The sequence below is a fragment of the Carassius gibelio genome, chromosome A15, assembly GCF_023724105.1.
Source record: "Carassius gibelio isolate Cgi1373 ecotype wild population from Czech Republic chromosome A15, carGib1.2-hapl.c, whole genome shotgun sequence".
Classification (NCBI taxonomy): domain Eukaryota; kingdom Metazoa; phylum Chordata; class Actinopteri; order Cypriniformes; family Cyprinidae; genus Carassius; species Carassius gibelio.
The window spans coordinates 21,239,763-21,260,061 of record NC_068385.1 but is presented as its reverse complement, the minus strand read 5'-3'; the positions used below and the strand labels follow the sequence as shown (position 1 = coordinate 21,260,061).

The 20,299-nt window shown below is 41.4% G+C and overlaps 1 protein-coding gene across 1 annotated transcript in view; it reads right to left on the bottom strand.

Moving 5' to 3' along the window:
- igsf5b (immunoglobulin superfamily, member 5b) overlaps positions 1-20,117 on the bottom strand; it is a 35,573-nt gene extending 15,456 nt beyond the window's left edge. The window contains exons 1-3 of the mRNA XM_052617324.1: positions 19,922-20,117; positions 19,035-19,100; positions 18,154-18,474 (exon numbers count right to left, since the gene is read on the bottom strand). Coding sequence (XP_052473284.1) covers positions 18,154-18,474; positions 19,035-19,071 — 358 coding nt within the window. The 5' untranslated portion in view covers positions 19,072-19,100; positions 19,922-20,117. The remainder of the gene's footprint in view (positions 1-18,153; positions 18,475-19,034; positions 19,101-19,921) is intronic.
- Positions 20,118-20,299: the final 182 nt, after the last annotated feature.

The window sequence follows — 20,299 nt, the reverse complement described above, 5'->3', positions numbered from 1 at the left end:
TCATGTCACAGATCTTAGGGTCTTAGTTTAATTCAGACAATGCACAATGGGATAATGGTTAAAAAAGAAGAATGAAAAGAAAACCTGATTGCTATTATAATGAAGAAAACGTTTGAAATTGTATTTAAACACTAGATTTTTACATATTTGAGGATGCACATTTAAAACTCACACTTACAATATTATGGATGGTTTCTAAAGCATTGTCAAGGTAATGAAGGGCATTTACCTCATTAGTAGGGTGTTTTGGGTAGTTATTATGTGGTTCAAATAATTTTTTAAAAAGCCAACCCACATAGTTAAAATCTTTATTTAAAAAATATTTAAAATAAACTTTTTTAAACAATTTTCTTTCTTTTATTTATTTATTAATTTATTTTATACAACAACATGTAATAATAATAAATATTTAAAAAGTATAAAAAGAATAATGATAATTTATACTAATAGCATCTAGTGGTGGGCAGAACAAGGCTTCATGAAACACTGAAACAGTCGAAGCAAATGTGCCGAGGCTTCGAAACAATTCGACAAGCGTCTCTACGGGTACTCCTCTGAAACAGCATTGACAACGAATCAGTTAAGTGAACAGGCAAATGAGGAATTATAACATTTATTGTGCTCATCATTCAACTATGTGGGTTGGGGGAGTGGTGTGTCACCTTAGGTTCGAGTCCAGGGTGAAGCATGTATATAAATATAATAAATATTTGAAAGTAAGTTTTCGTAAGTTTTTATTGTTCTGTTCTTGTAATATGTTGTAGCATCTCTCTGAAAACCGAAAGAACTCTTTGTGCGTATGTTATTTTGGTCATGAAAAAATGTACATTAATAAAAGAAATCAAGACACAACGCCTGGGATTTTTTACATATAAAGATTTTTATTGAAATATATTAATGGTTCTGCTGCATTAACTCCACTTTTATACTTTGCTGGAATTAAGTTAAGACCAATGTGCGACTGTGTGGTTTGTTCCCGACCCTGTCGATCAAAAGCAGATTCGGGTCTCGAAATAATTGTGAAATGCCCCGATGCTTTGAATCAGTTTAGTCATGTGACGGACGTGGGTGTTTCGTATCACACTTCGGAGCCAGGCGGCAAGGGAAGTTGAAGTCAGCTGCGTGCCGCCATCTTGTAGCAGAACTTCACTTGCGTTAGCATTACCATTGACTCCCATTCATTATATAACTTTACATCTGAGGCGTTTAAAGACTCCGTTTGTCCATTATTTATTTCTAAAGATACACGACAATGTATAAAGGGCTCCATTACCTTCTATGTTACATTATGGCCCCGTAGAAACAGTTTTTGTAAAAATAGGCTAACGATTGCGTCATAACCACTCGACTCTCTGTCGCATTATCGTACAGACAGGAGGATAAGCTCGCAGGCAATTAACTTAATATGGCCTACTGGCGTTACATTTTAAAATACTATACAAAATAATTAATCAGAATACTTACTCCTGCTCACTCACGACAAAGAACTCCCCGCTCAAGCTCGCCGTCTCTGCAAGATTAACGATGACAGTTTGCACGCACAGCCACTTAGAAGATTTACATCTGTCAGACAGGTTGCTGACGTCGTCAAGCTTCGTTTGAGTCTGCGTGTCAGAAACGGAAGTGCTAAAAAACACTAAAAATGGGCTTCACTTGTCTCAATTGAGTTCCAATGGGGTCGCTGTGTCCATTTCTTTTACTGTCTATGTTCGGAGCAAGGTTTCGAAACACCAAGCTTCGGGATCTCGACACCGTGTCGTAATGTCAGTTTCAGGTCAGCAATCCCTAATAGCATCAATTACCTATATAATTTGAGGTATTAGTCCAACTACTTTAAAACTACACTTAAATATCTTAAAACAAATAAAATTTATCTGATAATTTAATCATTCCTTTTTTCTTTCTTTTACTCATAGGACACAGCAGTTTTCTGAATATGATGTGAATCAAAATTACACATTAAACACTATTAATTGATTATAAACGTACTAAATGTTATTTCTTGCATTGTAATCCTGTCATTGTAAAATCAAATACGGCTACATCATTTTGCACTTTGGTACTGATTTTTAAACTTGTCTGTGTGTTTTGTCTTTTTAAAGTGTATTTATGTTTACTATATATTAAATAATTATTTTATTGTATTGTATTCATTTATAATATATATATATATATATATATATATATATATATATATATATATATATATATATATATATATATATATATATATATATATATATATATAAACAGATTTTTATTTGTGTTTTATGTATATTGTTGATTTTGTGCTTATTGTCACACTCTGTGTCGGAAGGAACGAGGGATACGTGGATCGGAGAAACAGACTTCCAAAACAAGGGGGTAATCCACACTAGGAATGGCTGTAAAACACAAACATGAGGTTTGAGACCACATAGGCTGCATCCGAAAACTTAGACAGCTGACTTGCTGCCTCACTGCTGTATGACGCAATGACTTTGCACAAAGGCATCTCATGAAACTGATTTCAAACAGACTTCTGAGGCAGCATAACGGTTTAATGAGCTACAACAAAAAAGAACGAGTTTTTGTGATAACTAAACTAATAATTAATTACTATAATACCGATTTATCGTTAGAACTAACATCAAAAGTGCAAAGAAGTATACATTTACACACAAACTGATCACCAGACGCAATTTTCAGACACCATCTTTTTTTGCTCAACCATCATGGAATGCAATGCACAGGATATGTGGGGGCAGCAAAGGATACATCTACCTTCAGTAGAAGGTACCTCCAAAGACAGGAAGTAAAGCCGAATTTGGGATTGAACGTGCCTTGATGCCTTCCTGCTTTGGGGAAGGGAGAAACTGGGTTACAGGGAGCACATGGGGAGAAAAACACACACAAACAGTCCAGAGGTGTGACACTTATGTTTAGGTTTGGGGGTAGAGTTAAAGGGCCTAAAATATGTACAAAATATTAAATTTGGCTATATAAAGGATTTGTAAATATCTCAGGATTCTAGTGGTAAATAGTACTTTTGTTTTAGATGTTGCAGTACATAATATATGTTTCAAAATCTACCCAAATGTTCATAAAAGTATGTTTTTGTACCTTACATGTAAATTCATATCAACAATGACGCCAGATTGATCAGTCACCTCCACAGAACAAACAGTATGTGAGTTTTGTGTCAAAATGAGTTTGACAAAAAAAACATCCTCAAGTTAAAAAAATTATACAAATTGAGTATTTTAATACGGTGTTTTTGGTGATAACAATAAGAGTTACATAAATATCATCTATTAAGCCTGTGTCGGTTCCTGACAGTGTAATTTAAAAGCAGGGCCGCTCTTCCCTTGAAACTGCTGGAGGGCCAGACAGGGAAAATGACTGTGTATGAGACAGCGTTTAATCTGGAAGAAGTATGGCTGCCCGTGACCCTAATGAAAAGCTTTGTGAGCAATCCTGTATCCGAAAGGCTGACACACGTTTAGCCCTTCCTGATTTACATCCAAGTTCTGACTCTATTGCCAAGCTAATCTTTTGAGGAAAGCCATACAGGATGTCAATATGGATAAGAGACCGGCTACATCTTAGTTCACATACTATCCATCCTAAACAGTATTCACAATTACTATTCAATTTTATGTACTAGTACTTGCCTGGTGGATGATAAAAACACCTAAAAATATCAAAATGTAGTTTTGCAGCTATGAATTAGGCATGAGTAAACACATTTTACATTTTCTTCAAAGTAAAGCAAAAATCCAAGAAAAACATGCCTGAGGTGACATGTCCAGTGAGTGAAAGTAAAAGTTTAATGCTCTCAGTTTGAAAAACAAAATCACATACTGGTGGTGCCAACAAAAATAAATAAAATAATATGTATTGTAAATACAGGTTAGTTTTTGGATTCTTGCAGTGTAGAGGCAAAACTGATATTGTGTAAAAAGCTAACTATTTATGGCAATTTTGTATGAAATCACATGATGTGTATGGAGTCAATTCAGTGTCACATATACTAGCAAAATAATTGAAGTATTGCAAAAAAAAAAAAAATGAAACTACTAAGAAAAATAAATGTGCTTTTTGCAAACAAAAATACAGAACAATTAATGTGCATGCCTCCTGACATAAATTAAGAAATTACTGTCACTGTAATTGATTCAAAAAATGAAGTTTGAGTATTAGACTTTTTTAATGATGTATTAGTTACAGTTAATTACAAGTTAATAACAGTGTTTTTAGGGCTGGTAATTTAACGCCCCAGATCATCTGCCATTTCATACAGTCGATTGATGACTAATATGAGGCAGGGCAACAACTTACTGCTTGATGAAGCATATGAAATGTCCCTAAAATTCAAGATATCAAGGCAAAATGCTAAATTTTGCCAACCAAAATACAAAAGAACTGTTCATCCCTGAGCCACCACAGTGGCATTTTATTTCTTAATGCACATTTTGAACGAATTGGGTGAACCATTTGGCACGTTGAACCATTGGCATATGCGTTGGATTTGTAGTGGCGCTGCACAGACCGGTCAGTGTTAAATTATCTTTTCTGAGTAATTTCTCCAAATTACATTAATCACCACATCATGTAATTATTTAGATAAAAAATACCAGATTTTAAGCAAACATCGTTAATACACATGTGACACATGCTTGCGAATTAAGTCTAAATGTGCACTAGCTTATTTTAAGCTACTCTCAAAAAAAGTGCAAAAATTTGATTTTAGTCATATTTGAGGTCTTCTCAAAAATTTGTTCATTAAGCCCTTGTCTAGCAGTCACAATGCTCCAAATAGTAATTAAACCATTTTCGGAGAGGAGTAGGCTACCTACCCTTTCTCCTCTAGTTTCTTGTGCTGACTGTCATCCGAAGTGCACGCATAAAGGTGCTTCCGACTGCGCGATCCCAATACATATGCATAGAATTAACGTATTTTGCATCTGTTCTAATTTGTAATAAAGATAAAATAAATAACTTTATTGTGACTATTAATATAGTAATTATAAAGAAAAGAAGTGGATGAAAAGATGCAGGTGATTTTATTTTGGAACCTTCAGAAAACTTCAAAATTGACTTTGTGTACTCGATCCAATTCAAACAGGTGTAGTCATTTTTTGTCCGATTCCAACAAAAAATTATTTTGATTCTATTACTTTTTTTCTGAACAGTTATTTTTTATTGAGTAGTCAGTTCAAAATAGAGAACATACAGCACATTAGATTGTAGCATTCCTCCCCACCAAACCCAAGCACCAGGTAGAATTGCATTGTGCTGAGGAATTACAAGACATTGCAGTGGAACTTTGAAGGTCCTTTAATGGAGAATGTGAAAATGAAATTAACAAATTTTTGAAAAATTGCTCATTGTGACTCATTTTGCCAGCACAGGTCACATACAGTTAACAAAAAAAGACACATTTTAATGATATAAAAGTGTGCACATTGAGAGAAATTAACAGAGGATGTTCATGTTAGTGTCACACTAAACTGCCGGAAGGAACACAGAGCCGAGGATAAATCGAAATAGTCATTATTAATCCAACACAGGAGTAAATCCAACAAGGAGAACAGGAAGAAAAAAAAATACACTTATTGAACTGTTAGACCCGACTGAACTGAAAGGACTGACATTTCTCCCCCCTCCCAAAAGGTGCGTCCTTGCATGGTAGGCAACAACAGGAGGCGTGAGTGGGAACTTGTGGAGGAGGCTCCAATGGAGGATGGACCACCAGGAAGGGGCCAGCAGACAGAGACCACGGACGGAGGACCCAGGGAGGAGCCGACGGAGGGAGGAGCCAGGGAGGAGACATGAGGAGCTTGGAGCAGGAGGAGCCCATCAAGACCCAGGCCTCAGCCATAACAGTGGCCCAAGGTGGAGCCGACGGTGGGAAGATGACCAACACAGTGGAGCAGGTGGAGGATGAGACCGAGGCAGAGACAGAGGGTTGACAGTGGAGACAAGGGAGCTAGGAGCCGAGGTGGAGCCGCTGGGACTACGGGCCAAGGTGGATTCTGGGCCTCTGAGGCTGGAGGTGGAGATGAGGGAGACTCTGACCATGGTGACACTGGAGGATGGCAGTACCGCGTGGCTCGCATTGCATTGATGGTGGGCTGAGGGTGAGCAGAGGGGCTAGCAGATGAAAGCGGTGGAAGAGGCATGAGCGGGTGGGAGGGCGGAAATTTTGGAGCAGTGGCCACTGGAGGGCACATTCTAGGAGCGGGCACTGGAGAACTTGAAAACGGAGATCCATTTCTAGCCAGTGTCCACTCCACGAAGGTGGCAAAATGTGCTCCGGGACCATCCTTGGACGACGGCGATCTGTACATGGTGTTCAAACTGGCATCATAGAACGCACAGAGCCCATTGTCTGGGTCGTTGGTGAGGTGTGTCATGATCCAGAACAGTCTGGTGTGTGCCCCAAGCTAATTCCCACCCTGCTCCAGCAGGAGGAGGAGGTATTCAGGCAAAGGAGGGGATAGAAAAAGGACCGAGGAAAAAACTGAAAACAAACGGAGGGTAGACACACAATTTACACTGTTTTTCGGTCGGGTTTTCGGTCATGCTACGCTGCCGTAAGGAACATGGAGCTGAGAATAATCTAAATAGTCTTTATTAATCCAACACAGGATTAAATGCAACAGGGAGAACAGGAGGAAGACACACATATGGAACTGGTAGACCCGACCAAACTGAAAGAACTAGGGTTATAAAGGCAGGATAATGAGGGAACTAAGGAGACACACCTGTCAACAATCAAGGAGACAGAAACTGACCACAGGGAAAAACACACACACACAGACAAGTCCAATGTTCTGACAGTTAGCAAGTAAGCAACTTCTTTAACTTAAGCAAACACTTAATACACATATAGTTAATAAAATGAAACCATGCATGTTTTAATGCTATTTAATAAAAGTAAACGATCCATCCGCATGCCTCAGACCAATGACTTAACTTCCGGGGACGCATGTCCAGGCCTACTGTACATGCTCCAGTTTTTTGACACAACCCCCACGTCAAAACAATGCCAGAAAATAAAACGGGCAGAAACATTAAGTGCAAAGGGAAAAAAACAGTACTAAGAGCTCACACTTGACTGAAATGCAAAAAAAAACAAAAAAAAAAACATGGCAAATAAATGAGTTGCTAAATCATTCCTTTTGCTCTTTCTCACAATACTTAATTTTCTTTTAAAATTCTTTATTTTATTTTGTAAAAAACATTTTCGTTTGCAAAACTTACATTCTTTTGCAAATATATGTGGCAATGAATTGACTCCATAGGATGTTAATTATAAAAAAAAAACGTCTTGGTTACGTATGTAACCCTCGTTCCCTGAAGGAGGGAACGGAGACGTTACGAATGGGATCTCGCCCGAGAGCCCAATCACCTTCGAGTGGTACAAAACGAGCCAATGGTATGGTCTGCAGAATTTGCATCGCGAGCTCCACTCCGCAGAGCGGGTATATAAGGAGCAACGCGAGCAACTCGCATTCAAGTCTTCGCTGAGGAGCCGAGCCAGTGACCCGGCCGTTCAACGGAACAGCGATGTGGCAAGGGGACGTAACGTCTCCGTTCCCTCCTTCAGGGAACGAGGGTTACATACGTAACCAAGACGTTCCCTTTCAGTCGGTCACGTTCGACGTTACAAATGGGGTCCCTTACAAAACACCACATGGCTGTCTTCCAGCGACCCGTGTGAGTGATAGCACCCTGTTGTGAGGCCAGCACGAGTGAGGGCCTATAGCTCACACAGAATTCACTGGGTAGCATATTCCAGCTGGACATAAGATAGCAGGCTGCCTGCCCGTGGGAGGACTTACAGAAAGCAGGTATCTACCAAGATGGTGATACGTAAGAAATCTGAGGCACCCAGCCCGCAGGGTGGAAGTTTCAACGACAGAGCTGGCAAGGGGCTTGCCAAGGGAAAGACACGTGCTTCGGAGAGACTTACTGTGGACATACACACGTTGGATTACCCAGAGAGGGGAATCACAACATATGGAGGCACCTAGTCCCACACATGGCTGACCAAAGGGCATGTACGCAAGTGTTGGACATCAACAGAGCTGGAGGAACCCAGGGTTCTGACTGAGGAACTCACCTGAGGGGAATAACGCACGCATCGAGTCCGCGGAGTGGAATGGCGCAGCAAGCGGATTGACACCGAGCAGGTCATTACTGGCCCGAAGGGGCGAGTAACCGGGAGGACACGGGCTCTACACGGAGATTATAAAATCTCGCGAATGTGTTATGTGTCGCCCAGCCCGCAGCTCTACAGATGTCTGCTAGCGAGGCGCCATGCGCCAGCGCCCAGGAGGAAGCTACGCTCCTAGTTGAGTGAGCTCTCACCCCTAGGGGGCATGGCAGGTCTCGAGCCTGATAAGCCAGGACAATAGCATCCACTATCCAGTGGGATAACCTCTGCTTGGAGACAGCCTTTCCCTTCTGCGGAGCGCACGTACTGGACAGAGCAGCGCCAGGGCTGGGTCTGCCTCCTCCAGGGGCAGCGCTTGCAAGTTCACCACCTGATCCCTAAAAGGAGTGGTGGGAACTTTGGGCACGTACCCAGGCCGGGGTCTCAAGATAACGTGAGAGTTAGTCGGCCCGAATTCCAGGCACGCTTCGTCAACTGAAAATGCCTGCAGGTCCCCGACCCTCTTCACCGAAGCCAAAGCCGTCAGGAGCGCAGTTTTCAAAGATAAAAACTTTAGCTCTACTGAGAGCAAGGGTTCGAAGGGAGCTCTCTGCAGTGCTGATAGAACCACTGCGAGGTCCAAAGAGGGGACTTGCTGAGGGCGAGGTGGATTGAGCCTCCTTGCTCCTCTCAGGAACCTGATGACCAGATCGTGCCTTCCAAGAGACTTACCTTCAACAGGGTCACGGTGAGCCGAAATGGCAGCCACATAGACCTTGAGGGTGGAAGGAGACAGCCTTCGTTCCAACCCCTCCTGAAGAAAGGAATGCACTGACCCAATCGGGCATTCCCAAGGGTCCTCAAGCCGTGAAGAACACCAAGTGACGAAGAGGTTCCACTTCAAAAGCATAGGCATGTCTGGTGGACATGGCTCTAGCTGAAGTGATGGTAGCTACCACCTGTGGTGGCAAGTTACCTAAACCTTCCGTGACCCGTCCAGAACCCACACATGTAGGTTCCACAGATCGGGACGTGGGTGCCAGAGGGTGCCCCGTCTCTGAGAAAGAAGGTCCTTCCTCAGAGGAATTGGCCAGGGAGGGGCTGTCGCGAGGAGTACAAGTTCGGGGAACCAGGTCCAGCCGGGCCAAAAAGGCGCAACCATGAGGACCTGCTCCTCGTCCTCCCTGATCTTGCACAACGTCTGTGCCAGATAGCTCACTGGGGGAAACGCATACTTGCGCAGGCCCAGCGGCCAGATGTGTGCCAGGGCATCCGTGCCGAGGGTGCCCTCGGTCAGGGAGTAAAACAACTGGCAGTGGGAATTTTCTGGAGAGGCAAACAGGTCTACCTGAGCGTCTCCGAAGTGTTCCCAAATCAGCTGAACCGACTTGGGGTGGAGTGTCCATTCCCCGGGGCGAGACTGCTGTCGTGAGAGCTCGTCGGCTGCACGATTGAGCCTGCCTGGAATGTGAATGGCACGAAGCGACCTCAGATGCTTGTGACTCCACAGGAGGAGATTGCGAGCGAGTTGCGACATGCGGCGGGAGCGTAGACCACCCTGACGGTTGATGTATGCTACGGTCGCAGTGTTGTCGGTACGGACCATAATGTGCTTGTCCTTCAGCAGGGCCCTGAAGCGGTGCAGAGCAAGACGTACTGCTGGCAACTCGAGGCAATTGACATGCCACTGAAGTCGGGGTCCTGTCCAGGAGCCTGACGCAGCATGCCCGTTGCACATGGCACCCCAGCCCGTGGCTGAGGCATCTGTTGACACAACAACATGTCTGGACACCGGTTCTAGGGGCACGCCGGCCCGTAGAAACGAGGGGTCCAACCACGGGGTGAAGTATCGGCGGCAGGCCGGAGTGATGGTCACTCGGAGCATGCCCTGTTGCCATGCCCATCTCGGGACTCGGTCGTGAAGCCAGAGTTGAAGCGGTCTCATATGGAGTAGCCCGGGCGGTATGACTGCCGCCGCGGACGCCATATGCCCCAGGAGCCTCTGAAACAGTTTCAGTGGAACCACTCTCTTGCCCTCGAATTGTCTCAGGCAATTCAGCAGTGACTGCGCGCGCTCGTTTGTAAGCTGCGCGAACATGGCGACCGAGTCTATTTCCATACCGAGAAAAGAGATCCTCTGCACAGGGGAGAGTTTGCTCTTTTCCCAGTTGACCTGAAGACCCAGTTGGGCGAGGTGTCTGAGCACCAGATCCCTGTGCTCACACAACCGCTCTCGAGAGTGAGCTAGGATCAGCCAGTCGTCGAGGTAGTTGAGGATACGGACACCTTGTTCCCTGAGAGGAGCCAGGGCTCCCTCCGCGACCTTCGTAAAGACGCGGGGAGAGAGGGCCAACCGGAATGGGAGAACCTTGTACTGATATGCCTGCCCCTCGAAAGCAAACCAAAGAAATGGTCTGTGTCAAGGAAGAATGGAGACATGAAAGTACGCGTCCTTCAGGTCGATCACTGCAAACCAATCCATCGGACGAATGCATTCGAAAATGCGCCTGGGCGTAAGCATCTTGAACGGGAGTCTGTGCAGAGCTCGGTTCAAGGCACGCAGGTCCAGGATTGGCCGTAACCCACCTGTCTTCTTGGGTACTATGAAGTAAGGGCTGTAAAAGCCGGACTTCATGTCGGCTGGAGGGACCGGCTCTATCGCGCCCTTTGCCAGCAGGGTCGCGACCTCCGCGCACATGACAGGGGCATCTTTGCCCACCATCGTCGCGTGGACACCCCGAAACCTGGGGGGACGCCGGGCGAACTGAATCGTGTAGCCGAGCCTGAGCGTCCGGATGAGCCAGCGGGTAAGGCCTGGGGAGCTCTAGCCAGGCTCCCAGGAACAGAACCAGCGGGGTCAAGGGGACTACAGGCGTACCCACAGTGGGGCAGCGTGGTGGAGCAGACCGTCCTGGCATGGGAAGCATAGCGTCCCTTAGCGGGGGCGGAGTGCGGGCACTCGTCTAACTCCAAGTGGCAAAGAGGGCATGAGAAGGCGAAGCGTTCTTGAGCCATCTTTGCATGGAAACTGGTAAGGGGAGAGGGGAACGAGAGCGGCGAGGAAGCACGTCGCCAGCTGTCGTTCGTGGCCTCTTGGGACCCGGAGGTAGATGAAACAGCTTTTTTAGTGAAGGTTTGGGTACCACCGGCCGCGGGGCCAGTGGCGGAACAAAAAGAAAACGAGAGAAATTTGTCTCTTTTAGAGGTGTTGAAGCGCTCAGGGGAACGTGGGAGCTGTCGCAGGAAGCCCAGACGAATCGCTGAATCGCGCCGTCACACCAACACCAGCTCTTGCTTGTAAACACTCCGGTGATTGCAGCAAGCAATGTGCTCGGCTCCGAAGCGAAAGCTTGAATGCGAGTTGCTTGCGTTGCTCCTTATATACCCGCTCTGCGGGGCGGAGCTCGCGATGCAAATTCCGCAGACCCCTTTGTCAAAGGTACTTTGTGTACCATTGGCACGTTTTGTAACACTCGAAGGTGATTGTGCTCTCGGGCAAGATCCCATTCGTAATGTCGAACGTGACCGACTGAAAGGGAACTTCAGATTTTTTTTTGGGGGAGGGGGGATAAATAAGCATAAAAGTTCATCCCTAAACATAACTATAAGTGGGATGTAGGCAGATTGTACATAAATGTGCAAATGAGATCATACAAAATTATACAAGCTAGTCACTGATTCACTAAAACACAAAAGAGTTACAAATTGCCATGAGATTGTGTTGGTAGAGGCAAGTTTTAATTCACACAAAAGTCATGGTCTAGTGTCCTAGTCGTCACATGGTGCTCCAGGGTACTTAAAATACACACACACACACACACACACACGTTTGTTTTTGTGAAAAGTGAGGACATCCCTTAGGCGTAATGGTTTTTATACTGTACAAACTGTATATTCTATGGCCCTTCACCAACCCTACACCTAAACCTAACTTTGTGCATTTTTACTTTCTCAAAAAAACTTTATAAGCATTTTGAAAAATGGAGACATTGGGTTATGTTGAGTTGTGTCCTGATATGTCAAAAAAAAAAAAACATGAACACACACACACACACACAAAGTAAAAAAAAAAAAAAAAAAACTGTTTCTTAGTGTCCCCATCAAACAAAGGCCAATAGAGTAATAGAAGGCAAAAACAATAATAATGTGAAAATCTCCACACATGCCCACTGACTTGTGGGCCGGTCTGTTTGTCTAGATGAGAAACAGCTATCATGTTTAGTCCTGCACATGCAAATGAATTGGAGTCTTTTGCAATGAGGGGATAGAGGAGGATTTGTAGTTCCCTGAAGATTTGTGGGCACCCTACAACTGTATGTCTGAGTCAGTGCGCCACAAATCACTGCTAGAGATGCTGACTGAAAATGCCAATTCATTCCAAAGCTCTGTAAGTCACAGACTTGCCCCACATCTATGGGGAGCTCTATCAAACATGCACGACTGTTAACAGGGACATATAGTAAGTCAAATTTGTGATCTTGGTGAAGAAGTAGGCACCATTATATATGGAGTTTCAAGTAATTTCTTTAGTTTTTAGCTTTAGTTTAGTTGAGCTTTTAGCTTTTAATTGTGTTTTAATTGCACACATAGAATAGCTAAGTTTGGGTCATAAAAACTGATTGATTTGGTGATTTATCTTTAGATTTACATGTTTTCTTTATGGAATACTGAGAAAGATGCAACATTTAACCGTTTAAAAAAAGATAAAATATGGCTGATTATTATAGATCGACTTATGAAAATGTAATTCTGAAATTCTGCAAGATCTTAATTTTTCCTACTGGATGTTTGCACGAACAGTCATGTGAAAAAATTAGAACACCCCAATAAAGCTTGTGTTTTTTTACATAATTAAACATATGGAGATATTTGTTGGGAGAATCAAGTGAAGTGAGAGGTATCACCATGATGAAATCCAGAAAGCTCTCCAAGGCCTTCACAAAGAAGACACAAAGTGCTTATGAGTCTGGAAAGGGATATAAAAATGATATCAAAATAATTTGTAATCAGCCATTCCACTCTTCGGAAAATCATTTACAAGTGGAGAACATTTAAAACAACTGCCAAAATGGCCAGGTCAGACCGTCCAAGCAAATTCACCTCAAGAGCAGACCACAAGATGATAAAAGAAGTCTCCAAAAACCCTGAAATGTAATCACGGGACCTACAACAAGCTCTTGTGACAGGTGAGTCCAAATTTAATTTTTCAGACAATGTTATAGAGGGCATGTTTGGCACAGACCAAGTAAAGGAATTCAGCAGAAAAAAAAAATGTTAAAAATAAAAACTTCCGAACTATGAAGATTGGAGTAGGGTGTGTTGTGGTTTGATGATGCTTTGCTGCAGCAGGACCTGGTAAGCGCACCATCATAGAATCCACTATGAACATATAATGACATCACTGAATCATCAATGAACTTTATAGACTTTAAGGGTAATTCTAAAGTTAATTTGGGGGTACTGGTACTTGTAATGCTAGCAAACTTAAACTGCAAAATATTTAGACATTTACAGGTCCAAGCAGCCAGACACAAGTCAATGGAATTTTGGGGCATCGTCCAGAAATAATATTATTTAAGCAAGGTGGGGCCATGAACCATGGAAACGGAGCGAGACACCTGCATGTCAAACTAGTCTCAAGATCCATGGAGGAGCTCCAGAAAGAGTGATGAAAGTGAGAGAGAGAGGACCAGGCCTGGGACATTTTATGTTTTGTTTGTGTGAGGTGGCCGTGATGTGGCTGATGCTTCGGTTATTGTTTTGTTGTGGTTTCTTGTTTGTTTTTTAATAATTAAAAAAAAAGTCTGTTTACTTTGAGCTGGTTCCCACCAATGAACATTGCTGCAACAATATAATATAATATAATATAATATAATATAATATAATATAATATATGAACAAATATTGGCTTATTTTATTAAAGAACGTAACAGCTGAGAGTAGAAGTCAGTTCCAATAACAGTAAAGCACAATATGACTGTCATTTTTAGTTTCCATAAAATTGGCAAGGTAGAGTGAGAAATGATTGGACCAGATGGGCTCTGTTGGCCACTGAATCCAAGATTAGAGTCGAGCTGTGCTTTCTCTCCGTTTACCACCCAGTAGAGTGGCTCTGCAGTGATAATTTTAATGGCTGCCAATCGATTCCCATCCCAAGAGCCCTTGCTCTGACATCGACAATGTCATATGCTCCATCAAAACTGCCAGAGCAGCAGTCTTCACTCCGGCCAGCAGCAAATCAATTCCCCTGCATGAAAAACACCTTAGTCGATGCTTACCTTTTAATCAGCTATCTGCTATAAAAACTGACAGCTCCTCTGCATGCAGAAAGATCAGGCCTTTATATCAACACATAGCCAATGTGTGAACAAGATTATCTTCATTTCATTATTATTATGATGCAAAATATTAATTGAATGGTTGGTGGACACTGGTTTTTGCTAATTTTTTGAGAAAAACATTTTATTTTTGTTGATACATCAGTCCTTCTCAGAGAATGGTGTTATTTTTCATGATTAATAAGAAATGTAACTTTTTTTCATAAATGTAACTTTGCTTACTGCACTATGTACAAATACAACTTTTTTTTTATGTGAGTTTTCATAAAAATGTCAGCCAACTTGCATAACGCCACAAAACATTCTTAATCTTAGGTTTACTAGTTATTTCCTTAATTGTAATCAATGTGGTCCCAAATGTATAAGCTGCACTAATGAGAGTTTGCACTTCTTAGTCAAAATGTTATTACATTTCAAAGCAAAAATCGAATTGAGAACTAATAAAAAAAAATGTAATAAAAAAAGATGATACACTTTTGTATTATATTTATGATTTGGGGTAATATATACCGGTGACCCCCAGTGTCAAGGGCAGTTACAACACTGGTACTTTAGGCCTAAGGTTGGAAAAATGTAATGTTATATAAATACTTATTGAAGCAGGAAATTTTTTTTTGCAAAATTACTAAATCTAGGAAACTGCATTTACAGTATAATGGGGTTCAACCAGGCCTGATTACTGCCAACCCCGCTCAATTAAATCAACACTTAAATAGAACTATCAACATAATGCAGTAACACACCATTTAAGAAACTCAAGAAACTGAGGAAGAAGGTGACATAAATACATCAGTCTGGAAAGGGTTACAAAGCTATTTCAAAGCCTCTTGGAGTCCAAAGAAACACAGAGACATTATCTCCAAATGGAGCAACAGTAGCAAACCTTTGCTGACCTTTCAAAATTGGCCAACATTTTCTACATTTTTTAAAGAGAAAATCGACACCTCATCCAGGAAGTCACAAACAACCCCAGGACAGCATGGAAGGACCGGCAGGCCTCTTGCAAGACACTGTTTATGACTCCCCTATCTTAAGACACGGATGTAACAATTCACCCCATGCCAGTTGAAGATCAATGAAAATGTGACAGTTCTAGAAAGTTCAGAGTTTAAAAGGGGTGTTTAATGCTATTTCATGCATTCAGAATTATTTAAACTGTTAAAGAGTTGGATTCTCCTGCTAAAGATTTTGATGTATGATGTAGTATTTCTGAACCAAATACACTCCTTCCCGGTTCAAATAAGTTTTAGAAAAATCTTGACGTCACAAAGAGCGGAATTCCTTGTATGTGCACTTCTCCCAGCAGAGCGTGTCCACACAGTAAACAGAGAGAGAGCGAAAGCGCACGGCCATCAACTTGCTTCATTCGAGTTACGCAAGTCATCAGCAGTGCTGCACACGACTCGCTCAAGAAGAATATCACCAAAGAAGTTTGTTTTTGGATGTGAGGGAAAGAGAACTTCCCAAAGAACCCAGCGTTACGTGAACAATGGATGCAGTTTGTTTTTCCGGAAAAGCATGAGTTTTGCATGTGTGTGTTTGTTCCCATCATTTCCGTGATGAATGTTTTATAAACAAGGCCCAGCTCAATGCTGGATTTGCATATTGTTTGATATATAGTCACAGCAATAAAATATCCAATTCATGAGCTGGAATCACGGGTGCTGAGTAAAACTGCATTAGATTTCTGTGTTTTGTTGAAAATTGGCGCATAAGTGCTCGGGACTCTTTAGCTCCACCCATGGCACGTCTCCAGGAGCTTAGCTGTTTTCAGAGAAAATCGTAAAGCTGTATCTTTCGTTTATAAATATGATAAAACTAAACACTCTTATGAGATCTAAATGATGCAGTACTGCTGTATAGGTACTTGAGCTTATCATGAGATTTGCGATAATGTTTGTGTTATGTCCCCTTTCAACAAAATCGCTATACACCTGTGGGTGTAGGTTTATACAAATGGGGAAACTGACTGTCTTCAGAAAAGTGTAGATGGTGTAATGACTCAATTAATTAAAGACAATGTGGAAGGACCTTTCAATTTGTAGTCCATGCTCAAACCCTCCATTATCACCGAGTTAATCAGTTCTGCAAATAGTAGAATTTGTTTGCAGTTATTGCTACTGAATGTCAAGTAGCGTGTTTAGGCACCACTCAATTGCTTGCTTAGGGCCCCCAAAACTCTAAACATGCCCCAGCTAAAGGTGGCACAACCTGATTTTCAATTTAAGGGGTAAATTAGGGTCATAGGTGACGGATCAGATTGGTGAAAATTTTATTTGGATAAAAAAAAAAAACTACCCCGAGGGGGAAAACAGGCAGGCAGGACAGGGCATAGCACAGCACGGAATGAAATGACACATCATGGCGAGGCAGAACAAAACAGGAAACAACCAGGGTACATGTGAAGAACATACACTGAACAAAATTATAAATGCAGCACTTTTGTTTTTGCCCCCATTTTTCATGAGCTAAACTCAAAGATCTAAGACTTTTTATAAGTACACAAGAGGCCTATTTCTCTCAAATATTGTTCACAAATCTGTCTAAATCTGAGTTAGTGAGCACTTCTCCTTCTTCGAGATAATCCATTCACCTCACAGGTGTGGCATATCAAGATGCTAATTAGACAGCATGATTATTGCACAGGTGTGCCTTAGGCTGGCCACAATAAAAGGCCACTCTAAAATGTGCAGTTTTACTGTATTGGAGGGTCCGTGGGGGGCCGAAAACCGCTCAGTATCTGGTGTGACCACCATTTGCCTCTTTGCATAGAGTTGATCAGGTTGTTGATTGTGGCCTGTGGAGTGTTGGTCCACTCCTCTTCAATGGCTGTGCGAAGTTGCTGGAGACTGGCAGGAACTGGAACACGCTATCGTATACGCCAATCCAGAGCATCCCAAACTTGCTCAATGGGTGAAATGGTGAGTATGCTAGCCATGCAAGAACTGGGAATGTTTTCAGCTTCCAGGATTTCTGTACAGATCCTTGCAACATGGGCCCATGCATTATCATACTGCAACAAGTGGTGATGGTCATGGATGAATGGCACAACAATGGGCCTCAAGTTCTCTTTACCTCAAAACTTGCAACATCTGTGGTATTGTGCTGTGTGATAAAACTGCACATTTTATTGTGGCCAGCCTAATGTACACCTGCGCAATAATCATGCGGTCTAATCAGCATCTTAATATGCCACACCTGTGAGGTGAATGGATTATCTTGAAGAAGGAGAAGTGCTCACTAACACAGATTTAGACAGATTTGTGAACAATAATTTGAGAGAAACAGGCCTTTTGTGTACATAGGAAAAGTTCAGCTCATGAAAAATGGGGGCAAAAACAAAAGTGTTGCGTTTATAATTTTGTTCAGTGTACAAACCACGAACCAGCACAAGGAGAATAAATAAGGAGCAAAAAGGGAGGGTAACAAAGGAGACACAGGTGAAGCAAATGAACTAATAACCAGAAAACAAGAAGGGTGGGGTCAAGACAACAGACAGAAGTGCATTAAACAAACACAGGACAAGCCATGTGCTCAGACAAGGACATAGGAATGCTAAGCAGTTAAGTAATAATTAGAATAACAGATAAAAAGAAATACAAATATGACAGTTTCTTGCATGAGGAAATTTGGCAAATATGTAAGTAAATGTGCTCTACAAAGCTCACATACCTTGTACAAACAGGGCTGATGATGATCTGTCAAGTCTTGTAGGCAGCAGTTCACATATGACTTCCTGTACAATGGGTCTGAAGGAAACGTTCATCAAAACCAACTCCCACATGGAAAGAGATGAGCTGGAGTGATTAACTGTGGACACATGCTCATCTCCACCCAGAGGACCATGTTCCACTGAGATGGTGAGGACAGTTCTTCCACCCAACAGCCACGTCATGACACCCCAGGATTCATCAGTGCTGCAGTTAAAGCGAACCTCACTGCCTCTTAACACAGTAACATTCTTGGGTTCTAGATGGATAAAAGAGGCTACAGCTGGGAAGAAGAGAGACATTTCTGAATAAACTGTAGACAATGACACATTCTTTATGTTCAGAGGTATTACCTGAATAATCTTTTCATAGCGACAATCATCATAATTTCTAAATAATCCCTTTAATAAATGTTCAATTTCTGATTTATTAATTTATCTTTCTGATTAAAACAATTAATTAATACATTTAAATAAAAAGATTATCTTAGTTGCTTATTAGTATGCCTATTATTAACATATTGTCTGTTTATTAGTACTCATAAAGTGCATATACTGCATGACCATATTATGCATCCCTAATCCTTCCCAACATCACAAAAATTAATCACTAAAAATTAGGAGTCTATTGAGGCAAAAGTTGTAGTACCTTAAAATAAAGTAAAAAAAAAAAAAAAAAAGAGTAAGATTTTTGAAGTACAGTCATTAAAAAAGAGCTTTTCTCTATAGAAAATAAAAATTAAACGTATATTTCACTTTAATTCTACAGCAATTAATCTTGGACACAAACTCATGTCGTTGGATAAACACACACAAGCCTTTACTTAGCAGATGACACACTCACCTTGGATTACACACAGCTGAAGGATGTGGCCATTCATATTGCCAGAGAAACAGTCAGGCCATTGTTCTGCACAGCAAGGACACAGCAGAGAAAACATTTGCAATTGACACAAAATATAAAAAAATAACAATTAGATTAATTTTAACATGTATTTCATATTATGTCTAGGTAAAAAAAACAATGCAAAGGCGATATGTGTCACACATACCATAATTCACATTACATTTTTATCCTGTAATACACTAATGTAAATTATCCTGTCCTGACATGAAAAATTAAAGCCAGTATAACAATACTCCCTGATGTACTGTATAAGTGACATAAGACATGAAATACTTCTGAAAAGTATTCATGATGACTTATGCTCCATCCAAAACTTTCAAATTATTATTATTTTATGAATGTAAACGTTTATGAGCTAAATAAACTGTAAGAAACTATGTGAAATATCCGTATTTAAATATAAACATCATGCTGCTGTACCTTAAAATGTATAACCTAAATATTGACATTAATAATGAAAGCATAATAAATAATAATAATAATTTTACAATTTGAAATGTGGGGGAAATGTGCTTATTTATTTAATAAAATAAAATAAGTTTCTTAATTTTCTTTGTGCAAAATATCAATCCCCGTTTGTCTCTTTTGACTTTAGGGTGAAAACAAAACCCGACTACACATGGGAGTTTTCCCACATTATAGTGCATGTGTCTATTGTGAACACATTACCATTATAAACTCTAACTCATGACAACATTTGAACAAGATACTGTTTGACCTTAACATATTGAAATGGATCTCTATTTATGTCCCACTTATTAAAGAATTTATCGTACATCACAAAAGTGTCACTTGAACTACAGATCTTTCTGCCCTATTCTTACCTTGAATAGTCCAGGATGAGTTATGCAGTATTCAGAGAGGCTGAACAGAAATCATGTTTCCACAGTCAGTACAGTAGCAGTTTCTTGGTTACTGTGGGGTGTAGCCCAAACTATCCAGTTAAATATTACTGAAAGCAAAACAGCCTTTTTAGCCTTGAACTGACCACTGCAAATATCCAACAGTGACTCACGGGCTGAACATTTTAGTGGCGGCCTAAAATAATGTCTGAAATCTGCTGCTATTGTTAAGTCACATGTGAGGCCCACTACCTATCTTCCATTCACTATCTCTAGGGGATCTCTTTAAGGTCACTTCCTGTTTATTGAATTTGCACCACCCTGGTTAAACATTTCTTCTATTTAAATACACACAATGTG